This window comes from Ranitomeya imitator, chromosome 1 (genome assembly GCF_032444005.1).
Source record: "Ranitomeya imitator isolate aRanImi1 chromosome 1, aRanImi1.pri, whole genome shotgun sequence".
NCBI classification, from domain to species: Eukaryota; Metazoa; Chordata; class Amphibia; order Anura; family Dendrobatidae; genus Ranitomeya; species Ranitomeya imitator.
In genome coordinates, this window is record NC_091282.1 from 42,759,245 (window position 1) to 42,779,078 (window position 19,834).

General features: G+C 50.0%; 1 protein-coding gene across 1 annotated transcript in view; it reads left to right on the forward strand.

Annotated features, from left to right (window-relative positions):
* Positions 1-817: 817 nt before the first annotated feature.
* The window catches only part of TXNL1 (thioredoxin like 1), a 38,974-nt gene continuing 19,957 nt past the window's right edge, over positions 818-19,834 (forward strand). Inside the window, exons 1-4 of the mRNA XM_069746010.1 lie at positions 818-1,101; positions 6,160-6,256; positions 17,606-17,779; positions 19,524-19,646. Of these exons, the coding sequence (XP_069602111.1) occupies positions 1,004-1,101; positions 6,160-6,256; positions 17,606-17,779; positions 19,524-19,646 (492 nt within the window). The 5' untranslated portion in view covers positions 818-1,003. The remainder of the gene's footprint in view (positions 1,102-6,159; positions 6,257-17,605; positions 17,780-19,523; positions 19,647-19,834) is intronic.

Genomic DNA, 19,834 nt, shown 5'->3' on the forward strand with positions numbered 1-19,834 from the left:
CTAAGGGTTTTTCTGTCTGTCTGTCTTTCTGTCTGTCTGTCTGTCCTGGAAATCCCGCGTCTCTGATTGGTTGAGGCCGCCAGGCCTCGACCAATCAGAGACCGGCACAGGATCGACGTAGAAATCCCGCGTCTCTGATTGGTCGAGGCCGCCAGGCCTCGACCAATCAGCAACGGGCACAGCGACGATGATGTCATAATGGTTGCCATGGCGACGATGTCATAAAGGTTGCCTCGGCCAATCAGCGACGGACACAGTCTGCCGCGAATTCTGGAATCATCATTGTCCATATACTACGGGGACATGCATATTCTAGAATACCCGATGCGTTAGAATCGGGCCACAATCTAGTAAATAATAAAATTATAAATAATAATAATTATAAATACAATAGGTGAAAAAAAAAACTTGTTTTCTTTATTACAAGAACTTTTTAACGGCATTTACTAATAACAATAAAATAAAAAAAGGTAAATTGATTTGCTGTTTGCAAAACTTCATACTTTTCCAATAAAAAAAATATATTTTAGAAGCGATAAATGTAAAAAAAAAAAAAAAAAGCTAGAAATATATTTTATTTCCTGCCTTCCAAAAAGTAATAGTAAAGAAAGTCGTGCATAGCAAAAATGGTGCAGACAAAAAAAAAATGCATCTTAAAAAAAAACCCCAAAACTGCTGCAGACGGCAGGATGCAGTTGTTCACATGAATCTGGACTTCTCATTGCACCTTTCTGTCCCCCACTCCGCCATTTTCCCGAAGCCTGAACGCTAAACAAAGCGCATACGGAAGTCAGGTGACCTCTGCGTATCACGTGACGAGAAGAGACGCTGCATGTATGAAAATATGCCAGCGGGCAAAATGGCGGCGGAGGCTTCATGTCACGTGGTCCGGCGCCCATTCACTCGTTCACTGTGCATTGTGGGTACTAAGGAACAGCTAGGGCCCGGCGTGACGCGGCAGAAACGAGCGAGTTCAGTTGCCGGTGGATAGAGGTGCGGGAACATGGTGGGGGTGAAGGTGATCGGGGGAGACGCGGAATTCCAGCCGGAGCTGAGCGCGGCCGGCTCCAGACTCAGCGTGGTCAAGTTCACCATGAGAGGGTAAGACTGAATGCTGAGAGTAGTAGTGCATGACCGACACCAGGGCCATAGTGAGTGACCTTACAGCATGACTCCAGCAGAATAGTGAGTGCAGCTCTGCGGTATAATACAGGAGGTAACTCAGGATCAGTAATGTAATGTATGTAGACAGTGACTGCACCAGCAGAATAGTGAGTGCAGCTCTGGGGTATAATACAGGAGGTAACTCAGGATCAGTAATGTAATGTATGTACACAGTGACTCCACCAGCAGAATAGTGAGTGCAGCTCTGGGGTATAATACAGGATATAACTCAGGATCAGTAATGTAATGTATGTACACAGTGAATGCACCAGCAGAATAGTGAGTGCAGCTCTGGGGTATAATACAGGATGTAACTCAGGATCAGTAATGTAATGTATGTACACAGTGACTCTTCCAGCAGAATAGTGAGTGCAGCTCTGGGGTATAATACAGGAGGTAACTCAGGATCAGTAATGTAATGTATGTACACAGTGACTGCACCAGCAGAATAGTGAGTGCAGCTCTGGAGTATAATACAGGATGTAACTCAGGATCAGTAATGTAATGTATGTACACAGTGACTGCACCAGCAGAATAGTGAGTACAGCTCTGGGGTATAATACAGGAGGTAACTCAGGATCAGTAATGTAATGTATGTACACAGTGACTGCACCAGCAGAATAGTGAGTGCAGCTCTGGGGTATAATACAGGATGTAACTCAGGATCAGTAATGTATGTACACAGTGACTGCACCAGCAGAATAGTGAGTACAGCTCTGGGGTATAATACAGGATGTAACTCAGGATCAGTAATGTAATGTATGTACACAGTGACTCTTCCAGCAGAATAGTGAGTGCAGCTCTGGGGTATAATACAGGAGGTAACTCAGGATCAGTAATGTAATGTATGGACACAGTGACTGCACCAGCAGAATAGTGAGTGCAGCTCTGGGGTATAATACAGGAGGTAACTCAGGATCAGTAATGTAATGTATGTACACAGTGACTGCACCAGCAGAATAGTGAGTGCAGCTCTGGGGTATAATACAGGATGTAACTCAGGATCAGTAATGTAATGTATGTACACAGTGACTGCACCAGCAGAATAGTGAGTGCAGCTCTGGAGTATAATACAGGATGTAACTCAGGATCAGTAATGTAATGTATGTACACAGTGACTGCACCAGCAGAATAGTGAGTGCAGCTCTGGGGTATAATACAGGATGTAACTCAGGATCAGTAATGTAATGTATGTACACAGTGACTGCACCAGCAGAATAGTGAGTGCAGCTCGGGAGTATAATACAGGATGTAACTCAGGATCAGTAATGTAATGTATGTACACAGTGACTGCACCAGCAGAATAGTGAGTGCAGCTCTGGGGTATAATACAGGATGTAACTCAGGATCAGTACTGTAATGTATGTACAAAGTGACTGCACCAGCAGAATAGTGAGTGCAGCTCTGGGGTATAATACAGGATGTAACTCAGGATCAGTAATGTAATGTATGTACACAGTGACTGCACCAGCAGAATAGTGAGTGCAGCTCGGGAGTATAATACAGGATGTAACTCAGGATCAGTAATGTAATGTATGTAAACAGTGACTGCACCAGCAGAATAGTGAGTGCAGCTCTGGAGAATAATAAAGGATGTAACTCAGGATCAGTAATGTAATGTATGTACACAGTGACTGCACCAGCAGAATAGTGAGTGCAGCTCTGGGGTATAATACAGGATGTAACTCAGGATCAGTAATGTAATGTATGTACACAGTGACTGCACCAGCAGAATAGTGAGTGCAGCTCTGGAGTATAATACAGGATGTAACTCAGGATCAGTAATGTATGTACACAGTGACTGCACCAGCAGAATAGCGAGTGCAGCTCTGGAGTATAATACAGGATGTAACTCAGGATCAGTAATGTATGTACACAGTGACTCCACCAGCAGAATAGTGAGTGCAGCTCTGGGGTATAATACAGGATGTAACTCAGGATCACTAATGTAATGTATGTACACAGTGACTGCACCAGCAGAATAGTGAGCGCAGCTCTGGAGTATAATACAGGATGTAACTCAGGATCAGTAATGTATGTACACAGTGACTGCACCAGCAGAATAGCGAGTGCAGCTCTGGAGTATAATACAGGATGTAACTCAGGATCAGTAATGTATGTACACAGTGACTCCACCAGCAGAATAGTGAGTGCAGCTCTGCGGTATAATACAGGATGTAACTCAGGATCACTAATGTAATGTATGTACACAGTGACTGCACCAGCAGAATAGCGAGTGCAGCTCTGGAGTATAATACAGGATGTAACTCAGGATCAGTAATGTATGTACACAGTGACTCCACCAGCAGAATAGTGAGTGCAGCTCTGGGGTATAATACAGGATGTAACTCAGGATCACTAATGTAATGTATGTACACAGTGACTGCACCAGCAGAATAGTGAGCGCAGCTCTGGAGAACTTTAAAGAGAATCTGTCACACCCTGGGACATATATGACCTATTAATATGGGCATACAGGTTATAGAAATGTTACACTGGTCCTACTTGTCTGCCTCATATCAAAGGGAATCTGTCACCCCCAAAAATGGCCTATAAACTAAAGGTACCGTCACACTGGACGATATCGCTAGCGATCCGTGACGTTGCAGCGTCCTGGCTAGCGATATCGTCCAGTGTGACAGGCAGTAGTGATCAGGATCCTGCTGTGATGTCGTTGGTCGGAGCACAAAGTCCAGAACTTTATTTCGTCGCTGGACTCCTGCTGACATCGCTGAATCGGCGTGTGTGACGCCGATTCAGCGACGTCTTCACTGGTAACCAGGGTAAACATTGGGTTTCTAAGTGCGGCCCTGCGCTTAGTTACCCGATGTTTACCCTGGTTACCGGCATCGTTGGTCGCTGGAGAGCGGTCTGTGTGACAGCTCTCCAGCGACCAAACAGCGACGCTGCAGCGATCCGGATCGTTGTCGGTATCGCTGCAGCGTCGCTTAGTGTGACGGTACCTTAAGCCCACCGGCATCAGGGGTTTATCTACAGTATTCTGTAATGCTGTAGATAAGCCCCCGATGTATCCTGACAGATAAGAAAAACAAGTTGGATTATACTCACCCAGGGGCGGTCCTGGTCTGGTCCGGCGCCTCCCATCTTCTTACGATCACGTCCTCTTCTTTGCTTCCTGTCGCGGCTCCGGCGCAGGTGAACTGATTTGTCCTGTTGAGGGCAGAGCAAAGTACTGCAGTGCGCAGGTGCCGGGCCTCTCTGACCTTTCCCAGCATCTGCGCACTGCAGTACTTTGCTCTGCCCTCAACAGGACAAATCAGTTCACCTGCGCCGGAGCCGCGACAGGAAGAAAAGAAGAGGACATCATCGAAAGAAGATAAGAGGACCCGGACCTGCGACGCCCATCGGACCCGGACCGCCCCTGGGTGAGTATAATCCAAATTGTTTTTCTCGTCTTTCAGGATACATGGGGGGCTTATTCCAGAATGCTGTAGATATGCCCCTGATGCCGGTGGCCTTAGTTTATAGGCCATTTTTGGGGTGACCGATTCCCTTTAATGGTCTTGTTGTGGAGAAAAGTTGTATTCTTTCCTTATGTTAATGATTTCTTCCAGGCTCCGGGGCGTGCGTTGCTGTAAGAAATCCCTGCCTCCTCTCCTCATTACTACCTCCTCCCATGTACGTCAGTTATGGCCCCAGAATCCCGCACCTGCGCCCTGCACTCCCCTGAAATACAGACCCCATCCTCCCTACATTCAGGGATCTTCTGCGCAGGCGAGTCACTGTGATATCCCGTGTGCGCACCGATAATGTGCCCTCCCCACTTCCTCCCTGCATAGTCATCACATGGTTCCTAGCAATTACTGCACAGGGAGGAAGTGGGGAGGGCACCTTATCGGCTCGCACACCAGAGGTCACAGTGAAGATCCCTGAATGTATCGCTCGTAGAAGGTGGGGTCTGTATTTCTGGGGGAGTGCAGGGCGCAGGCGTGGGATTCTGGGGATAAAACTGCCGTACATGGGAGGGGGGTAGTATTATAATGAAGACAGGGGGCAGGGATTTCTTACAGCACCGCACACTCCGGAGCCTGGAAGAAATCATTAACATAAAGACAGAATATAACGTTTCTCCAGAACAAGACTGTTAATATGAGCATACAGGTAGGACTGGTGTAACATATCTATCACCTGTATGCCCATATTAATAGGCTATACACATCCTGGGGGGGCACAGATCCCCTATGAGGAGAAGTTCACACCAGGCGTTTTTGCAGCGTTTTGTAATTTCAGTTTTCCGCTGCTTTTTACAGTACCAGCATAGTCTGCGGGATTTCAGAGATCTCATGCACACACATATTGTGTTTTTTTTTTTTTGGTCATCAGGATTTTGTGCTTTGCATGTTTTTTTGCAGAATTTTTGCAGAATGGAGCCTGTCACTTCTTTCAACTTTTTTCACCCATTGAAATGAATGGGTGGTGAAAAAACCGCAGCTATCAGGTTTTGGTGCTTTTTTTTGTGGTGCGAAAGCCTGATTCTACAAAATAGGACTTTTTTTCAACTCTAATCTTTATCAGCATGCCAAAAACGCAGAAAAAAAAGGGCAAGAAAAATCAATGAAAACCTGCTTTTTATTCTGCAGCTTCTTTCCTGCCAAGAGATCAGGTTTTGCTGGTGAAAAAAAGCTGAAAAAACCACCTAGTGTGAACTTACCCTTATTCAGTAGAATTTTTTTTTTTTGTGAGAGATCCTTCTGCATTTTGGGATCAGTATCTCCTATTGTGTGGTGTATTGTGGGAGTTGTGGTCCTGTGATGCTATGTGACTGGCACATTGCCCTCCGCTCACCTCCTTGCGTGCACTACTGTCCCCATCAGGTCTATGACCCCCCTGCTGACCTCGGCTCTGTAATAAGATGGACTCTAATCCCTCGTTAGTAGATGGGATTGGTGCGGGCGCCTCCTGTGCCTCCCTCCGCACTGTGTTTTCTTCTCTGACGTTGGTGTGAGGTTATGTCTGCCGGTTGCTGTTTTGCAGTTGCGCCCCGTGTGTGAGGATAGCGCCGGTGTTCACGTCGATGAGCAATAAGTATCCACAGGCCGTCTTTCTGGAAGTAGATGTACATCAGTGCCAAGTAAGTCACCTGCACCCGGCAGCCATGTGCTGCCTCCCATCAGTCGGTCCTCTGTCTGCTCCTCTGGTCATGGGTTAGGGACGACGGTCGCTGGAGAACTTATGGTGCTTCTGAATGACAGGCAGATCTTTTGGGGGGAAGAGTCTTCCTGCTCCTTGTGTAGATGTAGGAACCCCATATTTTGCTCCTATGCACAGGTAGAATATTCTACACCCTGGCCCCGATTGCTTCAGCGCCCTATTTCCTGGTAGATTGTAAGCTCCTGAGGTGTTAGCAGCTCTTTTCCCTTCCAGCGTTGCCTTCTCCTGCTTGACTGACCATCTCTCTGCTGTGTCATTTCAAGCAAAGGAGTCATCGGTCCAGTAGGTGGGCTCGGAATAGAGCCGGAGTGACAGAGGCTTCAGATCTGCCATAGATCTTCAGCTTCATTTGCACGTCAACTAAAACATTTATTTTCGCTTTCCCACGACAACACCAATATTTCAGAAGCACCAAAACTAACTCGGTGGCATTAGCATTCAGTGGCGTCTAACCCACCTACAATTCCGGGCTCTCCCTTTTTGGCCTCCAAGGGTAATCACAAAATTGGTATTAGAGATCTCATGTCAGGGATGAAGACATTTTATTCTTCCCTTACCTGGACGATGTTCCAATTATGGGAAAGTCAAGGTCCGATTGTAGAAGGGCGGTAGATCAAGTCAATGACGTATTAAGTCTCACTAGGGTGGTTACTAAATTAAAAAAAAATCAAAAGCAACTCCAGAAGAGAGGCAAACATTTCTTGGAATGTTGATGGATTCGACAAGCATCCTTTCTTCCAAGGAAAAAAAAAAAAAAGGAACCTAGATGGACGAATCTCAAGAATTGCGCAGGAATCCGTAAGCTGGTGGCTTCACAAAGAAAACCTCTCCCGATCACCAGTTCTAACAAGTCCTTCCTTTCAGATTGGTGGCCCACACAGAGGGCAAGTTTCTCCAAGAGGGATGGCCACCAAATCTGGAAAATTCATCTTAAAAATTGAAAGTACTTTCTGCAATAAAATTAGGTCTACTAGATACTCTGCTGGGATTTAGGGGCCAACGTGTAAAAGTGTCATCAGACAACAGGACGGCATAGGCATATGTGAAGAAGTAAGGGGGCACAAGACCCAGAAAACTCATGACAGAGGAGAGGAAAGAGCAATAATAGACTTAGCCAAAGGAAAGTCTTGGTCGTTGTCTACGACTTGCCTAAAAGTGAAAGAAAACGTAGAAGCCGTCACCAAATAAACCAGTACGAGTGATCCCTAAACCCTGTAATATTCCAAGAAGTTACTCGAAGATGGGGAAAACCGTTAATAGATCTGTTTGCAAACAGAACAACGTTCGGAAGTTTTTATATTTTTACCCAAGACCCAAGGCCCCACCATTGGTGGATGACCTCCTCCAAAAATGCCTTCCTTCCAATCTCACTAATCCCAATAGCGCTGGGGAAATTCATAGAGATCGAACGGAGGTAACACTAGTGGCACCTTTATGGCCCGGAAGGATTTGATTCACGTTGCTATGCCTGATGGTGCTGGGGAGCCATAGGTCTTTCGTGAAATTCCAAACCTACATTCTCAGGGACAATCCTCCATTCCAACATTAGGAGCCTACATGTGATGGCTAGCATAATATTTATGCTAGCGTTTCGTGAGAATTCCTAACTTTTTCAGGGTTAAATCCTTTTAAAAATTAACCTGGTTCCCTGGTCAGTCATTCTGGAATTCCTTCACAAGTGTTTGGAAAAGGGTCTGAAATTGAGTACCCTTAAAGTCCAGATCTTGGCCCTGGGGGGTTCTCTTTTAATAGCAGGGGGTCGGTCCGGTATACTGCATCAACCATGAAACCTCCTTCCCACCCATGGGAACTCAACCTAGTTCTGAAGGCCTTGACACCAGAGCCCCATTTGAAACATTATCAAAGTGCGCAATCAGGATACTAACCATTAGAACTACATTTTAGTAGCCTTTACTTTGGCCAGAAGGATTAAAGAGTTGCAGGCCCTGTCAACAAAACAACACTTCACGAGTTTTCTTCCAGATAGTCCTACTTAGGTCTGATCCAGCCTTCCTCCCTAAAGTGGCTATTTTCATAGGTCCCAAGAGATTGTACCACCTTCATTCTGTAATGACCCCAAGAATGAAAAGGAAAGGGAATTGCACACTCAACAGTCTGAACAGAAAAATTTGACGTGACATGGTTCAAAGTAGATCGATGTATCAGACAAGGCGGCATCCTGTCACCATTTCTCTTCAATTTATTTGCAGAAGCTATTTTCTGGAAGGCTGGGCTTCCAGAAAAAGAAGGACTCAAAATTGGTAGACGAATTATCAGCAATCTTAAATACGCAGACGATACAACATAGTAACAAACATAGTTGAAATGAGGGACTTATTATGGAGGGTCAACATGGAAAGCTCGAGCATTAGACTCTTACTCAATACAAGGAAAACAAAGATATTGACTACTGCCAGGTACAATCAGGACACATGTGAGATGGACAGCGACAAACTAGAAGTTGTAAAGGACTTTAACCTAATGAGATCAATGATGACTCAAGATCCAGCAACGACATCGGAAGTCAATAGGAGAATAGCTATGGGCAAATCAACAATGAAGTCACTGGACAAGGTCTTCAAATAAAGGAAGATTTCACTGGCGTGGAAGACACGGCTCGTACATAGTCTTGTTGTTTTTTTTTTTTTTTCCCTGTAGTAACATACCAATTCAAAACCTAGACGATAAAGAAGGCAGAAGAAGGATCAACACCTTTGCAATGTGGTGCTGGAGAAGAATGTTATCAATACCATGGATGGCATGAAGAATGAACAAATCAAGACAGACGTGTCACTCGAAGCAAGGATCACCAATCTACGACTTGCTTGCTTTCTTTGTATGAGGTGTCCAAAGTAGTTACTGGAGAAGTCCATCATGGTCAGAAGAATAGAAGGAATAAGCGAAGAGGAAGACCAGCAACCCGATGGTTTGAAACAATCAAGATAACGGCGGATAAGACCCTGGTGGACAACTATAGGCCTGCACAAGATCGATTTTCCTACAAAGCTTTCATCCATCAAGTTGGAAGCTGAAGGCCAATAAATAATAATGGACGTTAGGAGGTGTCTTCGATAACAAGTGGTTTCAGAAAGTCTACAGCCAGTTTTGTTCTTTCACGGTCCTGCAGAGGCCAGGTGGCATCAAAAGGGTTTCTGGCCACATGGGTCAAAATGGAAATTTTGCTGGCATATATGTCAGGGGATCTAGACCCTCCGGGAAACTTGATAGCGCACGCCACCACGGCTGTATCCACACCTTGGGCAGAGAAGGCTACTGTCTCGCTCGAGAAGATTTGTTGGGCAGCTATGTGGTCTTCACCTTCCACTTTTTTTATTTATTTATTTTTTTTTTAGACATCTTGGGTTGGACTGTTGGGAGGAAAATCCTGCAAGCGGTGGTCCTTCCCTAAGGGATTCCTCTGTAATCTCTTCATGGTGCTGTCTTGTGAAAGCGAAAAATAATTACTAACCGGCAATTGGATTTTTCAGACCCACAATTGCACCCTTCATTATTCCCTTAGAAAACAATGGTTAAAATCTGCACAAAAATTTTTATTTATGCGTGAAAAATTGGTGTAGATTAAAAAAAAATAAAAAATTCTACTGATTCTGCACCAAAAACCCTCCAAAAAAGCAACAAGTGAGTAAAAACTTTTCCACTTTGCAATTGCAGTAAAGTGCTACAGACTTTGCACATTTGAATGAGATTTTTCACAAGTAATGTGTAAAACTAGCCTTAAAAGGGTTGTATGTGTGGTCTGCGGACTTCGACCACAGTCCGATTAGACGTGTCCGGCCTTGGTCAGTGCAAGTGACTTGAGCGAGGTAGTCCACTTCTTGGCAACAAGTGATCACATACTGGCTGTAACCTAACCAGCTGCTTTCCCAGCGCTGGCACTGAAGAATCCTGACGGCAGATCCGACTCTACCATTAACCCCTTTTCATCGTTGGGTGTAATAGTACACCTATGTCCGAATGCCTCCCTTTGATGTGGGCTTCAGCGCTGAGCCCACATCTTTTTACGGCACATGTCTACTGTTTTGAACGGCTGACATGTGCCTTTAACAGCTTTAGGTGGAATCGCAATCCACCCTCGGCTGTTAAATGCCTCTGTCAATCTCTGACAGTGGCATTTAACTCGCGCTTACCGGAAGTGTTGTAAAATCCTGCCCATCGGTGACCCTGTCAGGTGATCGTGGGTCACAGATGGGTTGGCATGACAACCAGAGGTCTTCAACAGACTACTATAGTTATCGTTGCCGGACTGCAATGAGCACTATTTAAGCATGGAAAAAGTAAAAAAAAAAAAAAAATATATATATATAAAAGTTCAAAACAGCCTCCTTTCGCACCATTCAAAATAAAACAATTAAAAAAAATCAAACATACACATATTTGGTATCGCCGCGTCAGAATTACTTTTTTTACAATAAAATGCAATAACGGTCGATCAAAAGATCAGATCCACCCCAATATGGTATCAATGAAAACTTCAGCTCAACGTGCATAAAATAAGCCCTCACCTAATCCGAGATCACAAAAAATGGAAACGCTACAGGTCTCAGAAAATGGCACTTTTTTTTTTCACCACGTAAGTAAAAAAGAACCTAGACATGTTTGGTGCCTGTGAGCTCGTAATGATCTGTAGAATGATAATGGCAGGTCATCTTTAGCATTTAGTGAACATAATAACAAAAAAACCCCAAAACTGTGGAATTGCTTTTTTCTCCTTCGCCTCATTGGGGGACACAGGACCATGGCTAATGCTGCTGTCACTAGGAGGCTGACACTAAGCTGAGACAAAAAAAGCTCCTCCCCTGCAGTATACACCCTCGTACTGGCTTCCAGACACCCAGTTCAAGCTTAGTGTCCGTAGGAGGCACACTGATTTTTCATCTCACGGATCTTTTCTTTTTAATCTATTCCGGACGGAGGGGGCGACGGATTCTTTCAAGGTCCGATCTCCCCCGAACCAACAACAGGCGAGCACGGGAATTTCACCTCACCGTATCCTCTCCTGCGACGTGGGAGCCACTGCCTGAGCTGACCTTTTTTGGGCGACGGTTTTTTTTTCCCTAAAAGGGCGCCGATCTCCCCATGTTGTACAGAGGAGCACTGGTGTTTTACCTCCAGTATCCTCCTCTGCAGCCAGGCCTTTTTATTGCCGGACATCTGCCCTGTCCACCAGGTTCTACCCTCGGCTGTACAGTGGCCCTATCCCCGTGGCGTCCGTGCAGACCACACTGCATCACCAATGTTCTGTGTGACTCAGGTGGTGGACGGTTCCTCTCCACCCCCCTGTCTGGGGCTGGTGGATGGAGGCTTCCCAACCCCTGCACCGTCCCAGCCATCCTAAGGCTCCTCTCACCTCCTCGGGGTAAGTGTCTCGTGGGGGATGGGGGGGTCGCTGGCGGTCCGGAGGGCTCCTCATAAGCATGGCACAGTAGCGCAGTATCGGTGGGCTGTAGCGTTGGCACTTTGCGGCCGCGCGCCGGGCCGAGGCCGCAAATTTAGCCCCCGGCTTCGGCCTAGCCGCTGGTCGCCGCAGATAGGCTCCGCCCACTCCTGCGCGTCATCGGCGGCGCCGCCCCCTGGTCCCTGGCGCTTCTCGCAACCGCCGAGATCTCTCTCCTGATCTCGGCGGCCATCTTGGTCCTCACTGCACGCTGCAGCTCCAGCTCTGCCGCAGCTCCTAGGTGTCACAGCGCCCACGTGAAGCCAGTTCCTATCTCAGGCTTCACAGTTCGGCTTCCCAGGACAGCGGGACACAGGACCGGGGTAAGGAGACATCGTCAGCTTCTCCTCTGCAGCGTCGCCCTCTGCTTCCCAGGCCCAGTCATAGATTATAGTCCCTGTGGATTTTCTTGCATTAGAATCATGTCGCAGTCAAGGTCCAAAAAATCCTCTAAGGTGCATACGACCTTTTTTTCTGCGTGTACCACCTGCCAGGCCCCACTTCCTAGGCCTCAAAGTTCTCCCCTCTGCTCTGCCTGCGATGCTCCAGGTGCCCAGGAGCCCTCCACCGCCACCGACTCTGGCGTACCTAGTCCCCCCCCCCGTGGGTCGCTTCACTCTCGCAGTCCGTGGATTTTTTAGCCAACGCCATCAAATCCATTCAAAATCCTCCCGGGGAACGGGGTAATCCGTTACAGGCGTTAAGAGATCCCTCCATAGCAGGGGAATCGTCGGCCAGCAGGGGCCGCTCTCCACTTAAAGAGGCACGGTCATCCAGAAAACGGATCCGCACTACCTCTCCTGAGCGCTCTCCTCGCCGCTCAGACTCTGGCAGCTCCACCTCTCGCTCACCCTCTTTGGGGGCTCACAGCGTTCACGACTCTGAACATGAGTCCGAGGTATCATTGGACCCGGAGGCTCCGGAGTTCAGAGCTACGGTTGACTCCCTCATTGTAGCAGTCAATCACGCACTTAAGGTGGATGATAACGCTAATTCCGCTCCGGAACACGCGGTCTCTTTTACCAGATCCAAACGTTCCCACAAGTCTTTTGCCTCTCATCCAGCCTTTCTGGATATAGTCAGGCGTCACAGGGAGCGTCCAGATAAGCGTTTCACGGGTAAGAAGGACCTGGTATCGAAGTATCCCTTCTCAGCGGATCTCGTGAAAGACTGGACGGATCCCCCTTTAGTAGATCCGCCGGTCTCACGCCTAGCTTCTAAAACGCTTCTTTCAGTTCCGGAGGGCGCTTCAATTAAGAGTCCCACTGAACGCCAGCTAGACTCTTTAGCTCGTTCAGTGTATGAAGCCTCTGGCTCTTCCCTGTCCCCCTCCTTCGCTGCGGCTTGGGTGACCAAGGCTATGGTTTCCTGGGCGGACGCTCTAGCGAAATCCATTCAGGAACAGGACCTCCCGTCTGAGATGGCGGACCTGGCTAAGCAGTTAGCCATGGCTAGCGATTATGTAATGTACGCATCTCTCGACGCAGCGAATTGCTCAGCATCGGCGGCTTCTAACGCCATCGCTATAAGAAGGGCTCTTTGGCTCAGAGAGTGGCGCGCAGACTCCTCTTCTAAAAAATCCCTGGTCTCTCTCCCTTTTCAAAGCGGGCGCCTTTTCGGCGAAAAGCTTGACCAGCTTATTTCCGATGCCACGGGGGGAAAGAGCAAGTTCCTTCCCCAACAGAGGCCCAAGGTGGCTTTCCAGCGCCAGCCTTTCTTTCGCTTTCGGCCCTTTCGTACCAGCCCAGCCTGGTCCAATCCTTCCGGTCTTCCCAGATCAGACCGTTCCGCTCGCACAGAGACGCTCATCTCTCCTTCAGGCCGAACCCTTCCTGGCGCGGGAAACCGAGGCAGCCCAGAACCCGAGGTTCCAGACCTCCCAGATTCCCGTCTCAATGACTCGGGAACAGTGCCAGTCGATACCATCAGAGTAGGCGGACGCCTACTCCTTTTTCAGCAAGCCTGGCTCTCTGTCGTGCACGACGAATGGGTCAGGGATCTGGTATCGTCTGGCTACAAGATAGAGTTCTCCTCTCCTCCTCCAACTCGGTTTTTCCCCTCTCGTCTTCCCAGTTCGGCAGCTCAGTCTCGCGCCCTTCTCTCCGCCATTCACATCCTCCGCCAGAGCGGGGTCATTGTCCCGGTCCCGGAACACGAGAGGTTCAAAGGTTTCTACTCAAACCTCTTCGTCGTGCCAAAGAAGGACGGAAAAGTGCGGCCCATTTTGGATCTGAAGCTCCTGAACAAGTGCGTAAGAGTCCGGCACTTCAGGATGGAATCGCTCAGATCGGTCATTTCTTCGATGGAAAGAGGGGAATTTCTGGCCTCGATAGACATCAAGGATGCCTATCTTCACATCCCGATTTTCCCGCCTCATCAGAGGTTCCTCCGCTTTGCCATTCTGGAGGATCACTTTCAGTTCACGGCCTTACCCTTCGGTCTCGCCACGGCGCCCAGGGTATTTACCAAGGTCATGGCGGCTGTCATGGCGGCTGTCATGGCCATCCTTCATTCTCGAGGAGTCGTCGTGTTACCTTACTTAGACGATCTCCTCATAAAGGGCCCGTCTTTTCAAGCCTGCGAGTCAAGCGTCCACATTACCCTGGATTCTCTTTCGCGCCTAGGTTGGTTGATCAACTTGGACAAGTCCTCTCCCGTTCCTGCCCGTCGGATCTCTTTTCTGGGAATGATCCTGGACACTTCGAGGGGGCTGGTCTTGCTTCCTCGGTCCAAGGCCCAAGCACTTCAGCAAGGAGCCCGAACGCTCGGTCATCCTCGCCCGCGAACCATTCGGTTGGCCATGAAGATCCTGGGAAAGATGGTTGCAGCAATTGAAGCAGTTCCTTTTGCTCAACTCCATCTCCGTCCCTTGCAACAGGCTTTGCTGGACAACTGGGACAGGAGTATCTCATCTCTCGACCGCCCTTGTCCCCTGTCCCCGCGCGTCAGACAATCTCTCGTATGGTGGACCCTGGGCCCATCTCTTCTCCAGGGGAAGTCCTTCCTCCCGATCCACTGGTTAGTGGTAACTACCGACGCCAGTCTTCTTGGCTGGGGGGCGGTGTTCCTCCACCACTCTGCCCAGGGCCGCTGGACAGTTCGGGAATCCAAACTCCCCATCAACATCCTGGAGATTCGTGCTATCAGACTTGCACTGAGTCGCTTTCACGCCCTGCTCGCGGGTCACCCAGTACAAGTCCAATCGGACAACGTCAGGGGTACCCGCAGCAGGGCGGCGATGCAGGAAGTCTCACTCATCCTTCGTTGGGCCGAAACCAACCATTCCATCATCTCTGCGGTGCACATTCCGGGAGTCGAGAACTGGGCGGCGGACTTCCTGAGCCGCCAGGGCCTTGCCTCGGGGGAGTGGGAACTCCACCCAGAGGTTTTTCACCAGATCTGTTTTCGCTGGGGGACCCCGGACGTGGATCTGATGGCGTCCAGATTGAACGCCAAAGTCCACAACTTCATTGCTCGATCTCGGGATCCCCAGGCCATAGGAGTGGACGCGCTGATTTCTCCGTGGCATCATTTTCAGCTCCCATACGTGTTCCCTCCCCTTCCCTTACTGCCGAAGGTGATCCGAAAGATCAAGACGGAGGGAGTTCCAGTCATCTTGGTCGCCCCAGACTGGCCTCGTCGCGCTTGGTACGCGGAGCTCGTTCAGCTCGTAGCCGACGTTCCCTTGCGGTTGCCAGACCGCCCAGACCTGCTTCGCCAAGGACCGATCTACCATCAGAACTCGGGCCCTACGTTTAACGGCGTGGCTGTTGAAACCTGGATTCTAACTCGTGCCGGTTTCTCTCAGCAGATCATCCCCACCATGTTAAGTGCTCGCAAGGCGTCTTCCGCCTCCATCTACCACCGCGTCTGGAAAACCTTCTTCTCATGGTGCAGGCTCCGGGGTCACCCTCCTCTCGTTTTCTCTATCCCTTGCATCTTGAATTTCCTTCAGTCTGGTCTGGACTCCGGTTTGGCCCTGAGTTCCCTCAAAGGTCAGATCTCAGCGTTATCCGTGCTTTTCCAGCGTAGGATCGCCACCAACCTTCAGGTCAGGACTTTCATCCAGGGAGTCTCCCATGTGGTTCCTCCCTACAGGATGCCGCTAGAGACCTGGGATCTCAACTTGGTCCTGGGGGTTCTTCAGGAACCTCCGTTCGAACCCCTTCAAGACGTTCCGCTCTCTGTCCTCTCTTGGAAGGTTGCCTTCCTGGTAGCGGTGACGTCCATCAGAAGGGTTTCAGAGCTCGCCGCTTTATCCTGCCGGGCTCCTTTCCTTGCCTTTCATCAGGACAAGGTAGTCCTACGTCCTTCTCCGGCGTTTCTTCCCAAGGTGGTCTCATCTTTCCACCTCAATGAGGACATCATTCTTCCCTCCTTTTGCCCGCAGCCCAAACATAGGGTCGAGAAGGCTCTCCATACTCTGGACGTGGTACGGGCCCTCAGGAGGTACATTTCCAGAGCGGCTCACTTCAGAAAATCGGACGCCCTTTTCGTGCTCCCAGAGGGTCACAGAAAGGGTTTGGCTGCGTCTAAATCCACGATAGCCAGATGGATCCGATCCGCTATCCAGGAATCCTATCGGGTCAGGGGCAGTCCTATCCCGGCGGGGATTAGAGCTCACTCCACTCGGTCGATGGGTGCTTCCTGGGCCATCCGGCACCAGGCAACAGCGGAGCAGGTTTGCAAGGCCGCAACGTGGTCCAGCCTGCATACTTTCACAAAGCATTACAATGTTCACATTCACTCCTCTGCGGACGCGGCCCTTGGCAGGCGTATTCTGCAGGCGGCCGTTGCGCATTTGTAGTCAGATGGTACACGGAGTTATTTGGTTGTATTGTTTCCCTCCCAGGGACTGCTTTGGGACGTCCCATGGTCCTGTGTCCCCCAATGAGGCGAAGGAGAAATAGGGATTTTTGTGTGTACTCACCGTAAAATCCTTTTCTCCGAGCCACTCACTGGGGGACACAGCACCCACCCTGGTAGCCTTTCGGCTCGTGATCTTGTTTTTTGATCTTGACTGTTTGTTTGACATGTTATATTCTATTGTTACTTGTTATATTGTTACTATCCTACTGCTTTTGCACTGAACTGGGTGTCTGGAAGCCAGTACGAGGGTGTATACTGCAGGGGAGGAGCTAACCTTTTTTTGTCTCAGCTTAGTGTCAGCCTCCTAGTGACAGCAGCATAACCCATGGTCCTGTGTCCCCCAATGAGTGGCTCGGAGAAAAGGATTTTACGGTGAGTACACACAAAAATCCCTATTTTTGCAATTTCACCGCATTTGGAATTTTTTCCCAATCCCCCCCCCCCCCCCCATTTTCCAGTACACGATATGTTAACAGCAATGGCGTTGTTCATAAGTATAACTCATGCTGCAAAAAACAAGCCCTCACATGTCCCTATTGACAGAAAAATAAAAAAGTTATGGCTCTGGATGGAGAGCAAGAAAACCCCCCCAAAAAACCCGCAAAAATGAAAATACCTCAGATCATGAAGGGATTAAAGTCTGTGGAGACTTTGACCTTCACTGTTCCATCCATTTTTAATAAATGCATTGGTTAAAGTCCATAAATTAACAAAAAGAAAAAAAAATAGCCTTTTTAAATGTTTTTAAATTTTTGTTATCTGATGAGAAAAAAGAATGATGCAAAAAAACTTCATGCCAATGTGGACGTGTGTGTGTGAATGCAACCGTAGTGGTGTTTTCCAGATTTGTGTGATTTATGTCTCAGAACCTCTGGTGATTTTTATTATGAATCCTATTTTTAGTCTTTTCTCTGCCTCCATTAATTTTTTTAAATATTTTTTTAGGGTACAGCTGCAGCCAATAACATATCGGCAACACCCACCTTTTTATTCTTTCGAAATAAAGTAAAAATCGATCAATACCAGGGGGCAGACGCTGCCGGCCTCGAGGATAAGATCAAACAGCACCTAGAAAATGACCCCGGGAACAACGAGGACACGGATATTCCTAAAGGCTACGTATGTAATAGGATGACGATGGTGATGAAACTGTGTGGGGCGGGGTCATCATGTTGCAGTGGTCACTAACGTTAGCCTTTACAACTGTTGCAAAAGTACAATGACTAACATACTGCAAGGTGAAGTTTTGCAGCAGCTGTAGAGTTATAGGTTCCCTGCTGATCACTAAAATGGGGTCGCCTCCCCCTTCTCCCTGCCGCCTCGCCTCCCCCTTCTCCCTGCTGCCTCGCCTCCCCCTTCTCCCTGCTGCCTCGCCTCCCCCTTCTCCCTGCTGCCTCGCCTGCCCCTTCTCCCTGCTGCCTCGCCTGCCCTTTCTCCCTGCTGCCTCGCCTGCCCCTTCTCCCTGCTGCCTCGCCTGCCCTTTCTCCCTGCTGCCTCGCCTGCCCTTTCTCCCTGCCGCCTCGCCTGCCCTTTCTCCCTGCCGCCTCGCCTGCCCTTTCTCCCTGCCGCCTCGCCGCCCCCTTCTCCCTGCCGCCTCGCCTCCCCCTTCTCCCTGCCGCCTCGCCTCCCCCTTCTCCCTGCCGCCTCGCCTGCCCCTTCTCCCTGCCGCCTCGCCTGCCCCTTCTCCCTGCCGCCTCGCCTGCCCCTTCTCCCTGCCGCCTCGCCTGCCCCTTCTCCCTGCCGCCTCGCCTGCCCCTTCTCCCTGCCGCCTCGCCTGCCCCTTCTCCCTGCCGCCTCGCCTGCCCCTTCTCCCTGCCGCTTCGCCTGCCCCTTCTCCCTGCCGCCTCGCCTGCCCCTTCTCCCTGCCGCCTCGCCTGCCCCTTCTCCCTGCCGCCTCGCCTGCCCCTTCTCCCTGCCGCCTCGCCTGCCCCTTCTCCCTGCCGCCTCGCCTGCCCCTTCTCCCTGCCGCCTCGCCTGCCCCTTCTCCCTGCCGCCTCGCCTGCCCCTTCTCCCTGCCGCCTCGCCTGCCCCTTCTCCCTGCCGCCTCGCCTGCCCCTTCTCCCTGCCGCCTCGCCTGCCCCTTCTCCCTGCCGCCTCGCCTGCCCCTTCTCCCTGCCGCCTCGCCTGCCCCTTCTCCCTGCCGCCTCGCCTGCCCCTTCTCCCTGCCGCCTCGCCTGCCCCTTCTCCCTGCCGCCTCGCCTGCCCCTTCTCCCTGCCGCCTCGCCTGCCCCTTCTCCCTGCCGCCTCGCCTGCCCCTTCTCCCTGCCGCCTCGCCTGCCCCTTCTCCCTGCCGCCTCGCCTGCCCCTTCTCCCTGCCGCCTCGCCTGCCCCTTTTCCCTGCTGCCTCGCCTGCCCCTTCTCCCTGCTGCCTCGCCTGCCCCTTCTCCCTGCTGCCTCGCCTGCCCCTTCTCCCTGCTGCCTCGCCTGCCCCTTCTCCCTGCCGCCTCGTTGCCCCCTTCTCCTTGCTGCCTCGCCGCCCCCTTTCTCCCTGCTGCCTCGCCGCCCCCTTCTCCCTGCTGCCTCGCCACCCTTCTGAGGCGGATTTTTAGAAGCGGTGGTCAAGCATGCATGCTGCCACCATTCCAATCAGGCAGCAGAGCATTATGGGCTCTGGAGTGACATCACGGACGCTTCATTACTGCGCCATTTACACACCGCCTTCCTGTGTAAATCCAGTCTAGTGATCGGTGGGATCCAGGTGATGGTGGTGGGGTCCCCAGCAATAAATTATGTTTTGGCTCCAACGCCTGGATTTTCGGACACTATTACACACCTGCTGCATGTGACCGTTGCCTCATCCCCCTCTATATTGCTTTATATCTTTTCATGTCCTCATTTTCTGCCCCTCGCCTTTCCCTTGTAGATGGATTTAATGCCCTTTATCAATAAAGCTGGGTGTGAATGTCTTAATGAAAGCGACGACCACGGGTTTGAAAACTGTTTACGGAAGGATCAGACGTTTCTAGAATCAGACTGCGATGAGCAGGTGAGTGGCGGCACTTTCCACGGCGCACACATTTATACGCGGCGGTCTGGTGGCGAGCACGCATGTGGCCTGATTCTTACGGGGTGAGAAGCAAATGTATTTTTTTATTTTTATTAATTCAGCATTGCCTTTGGGATTTAACACTCTATGGCCGAAAGCTCGTCACCAATCCCACACATGGGCGCCCC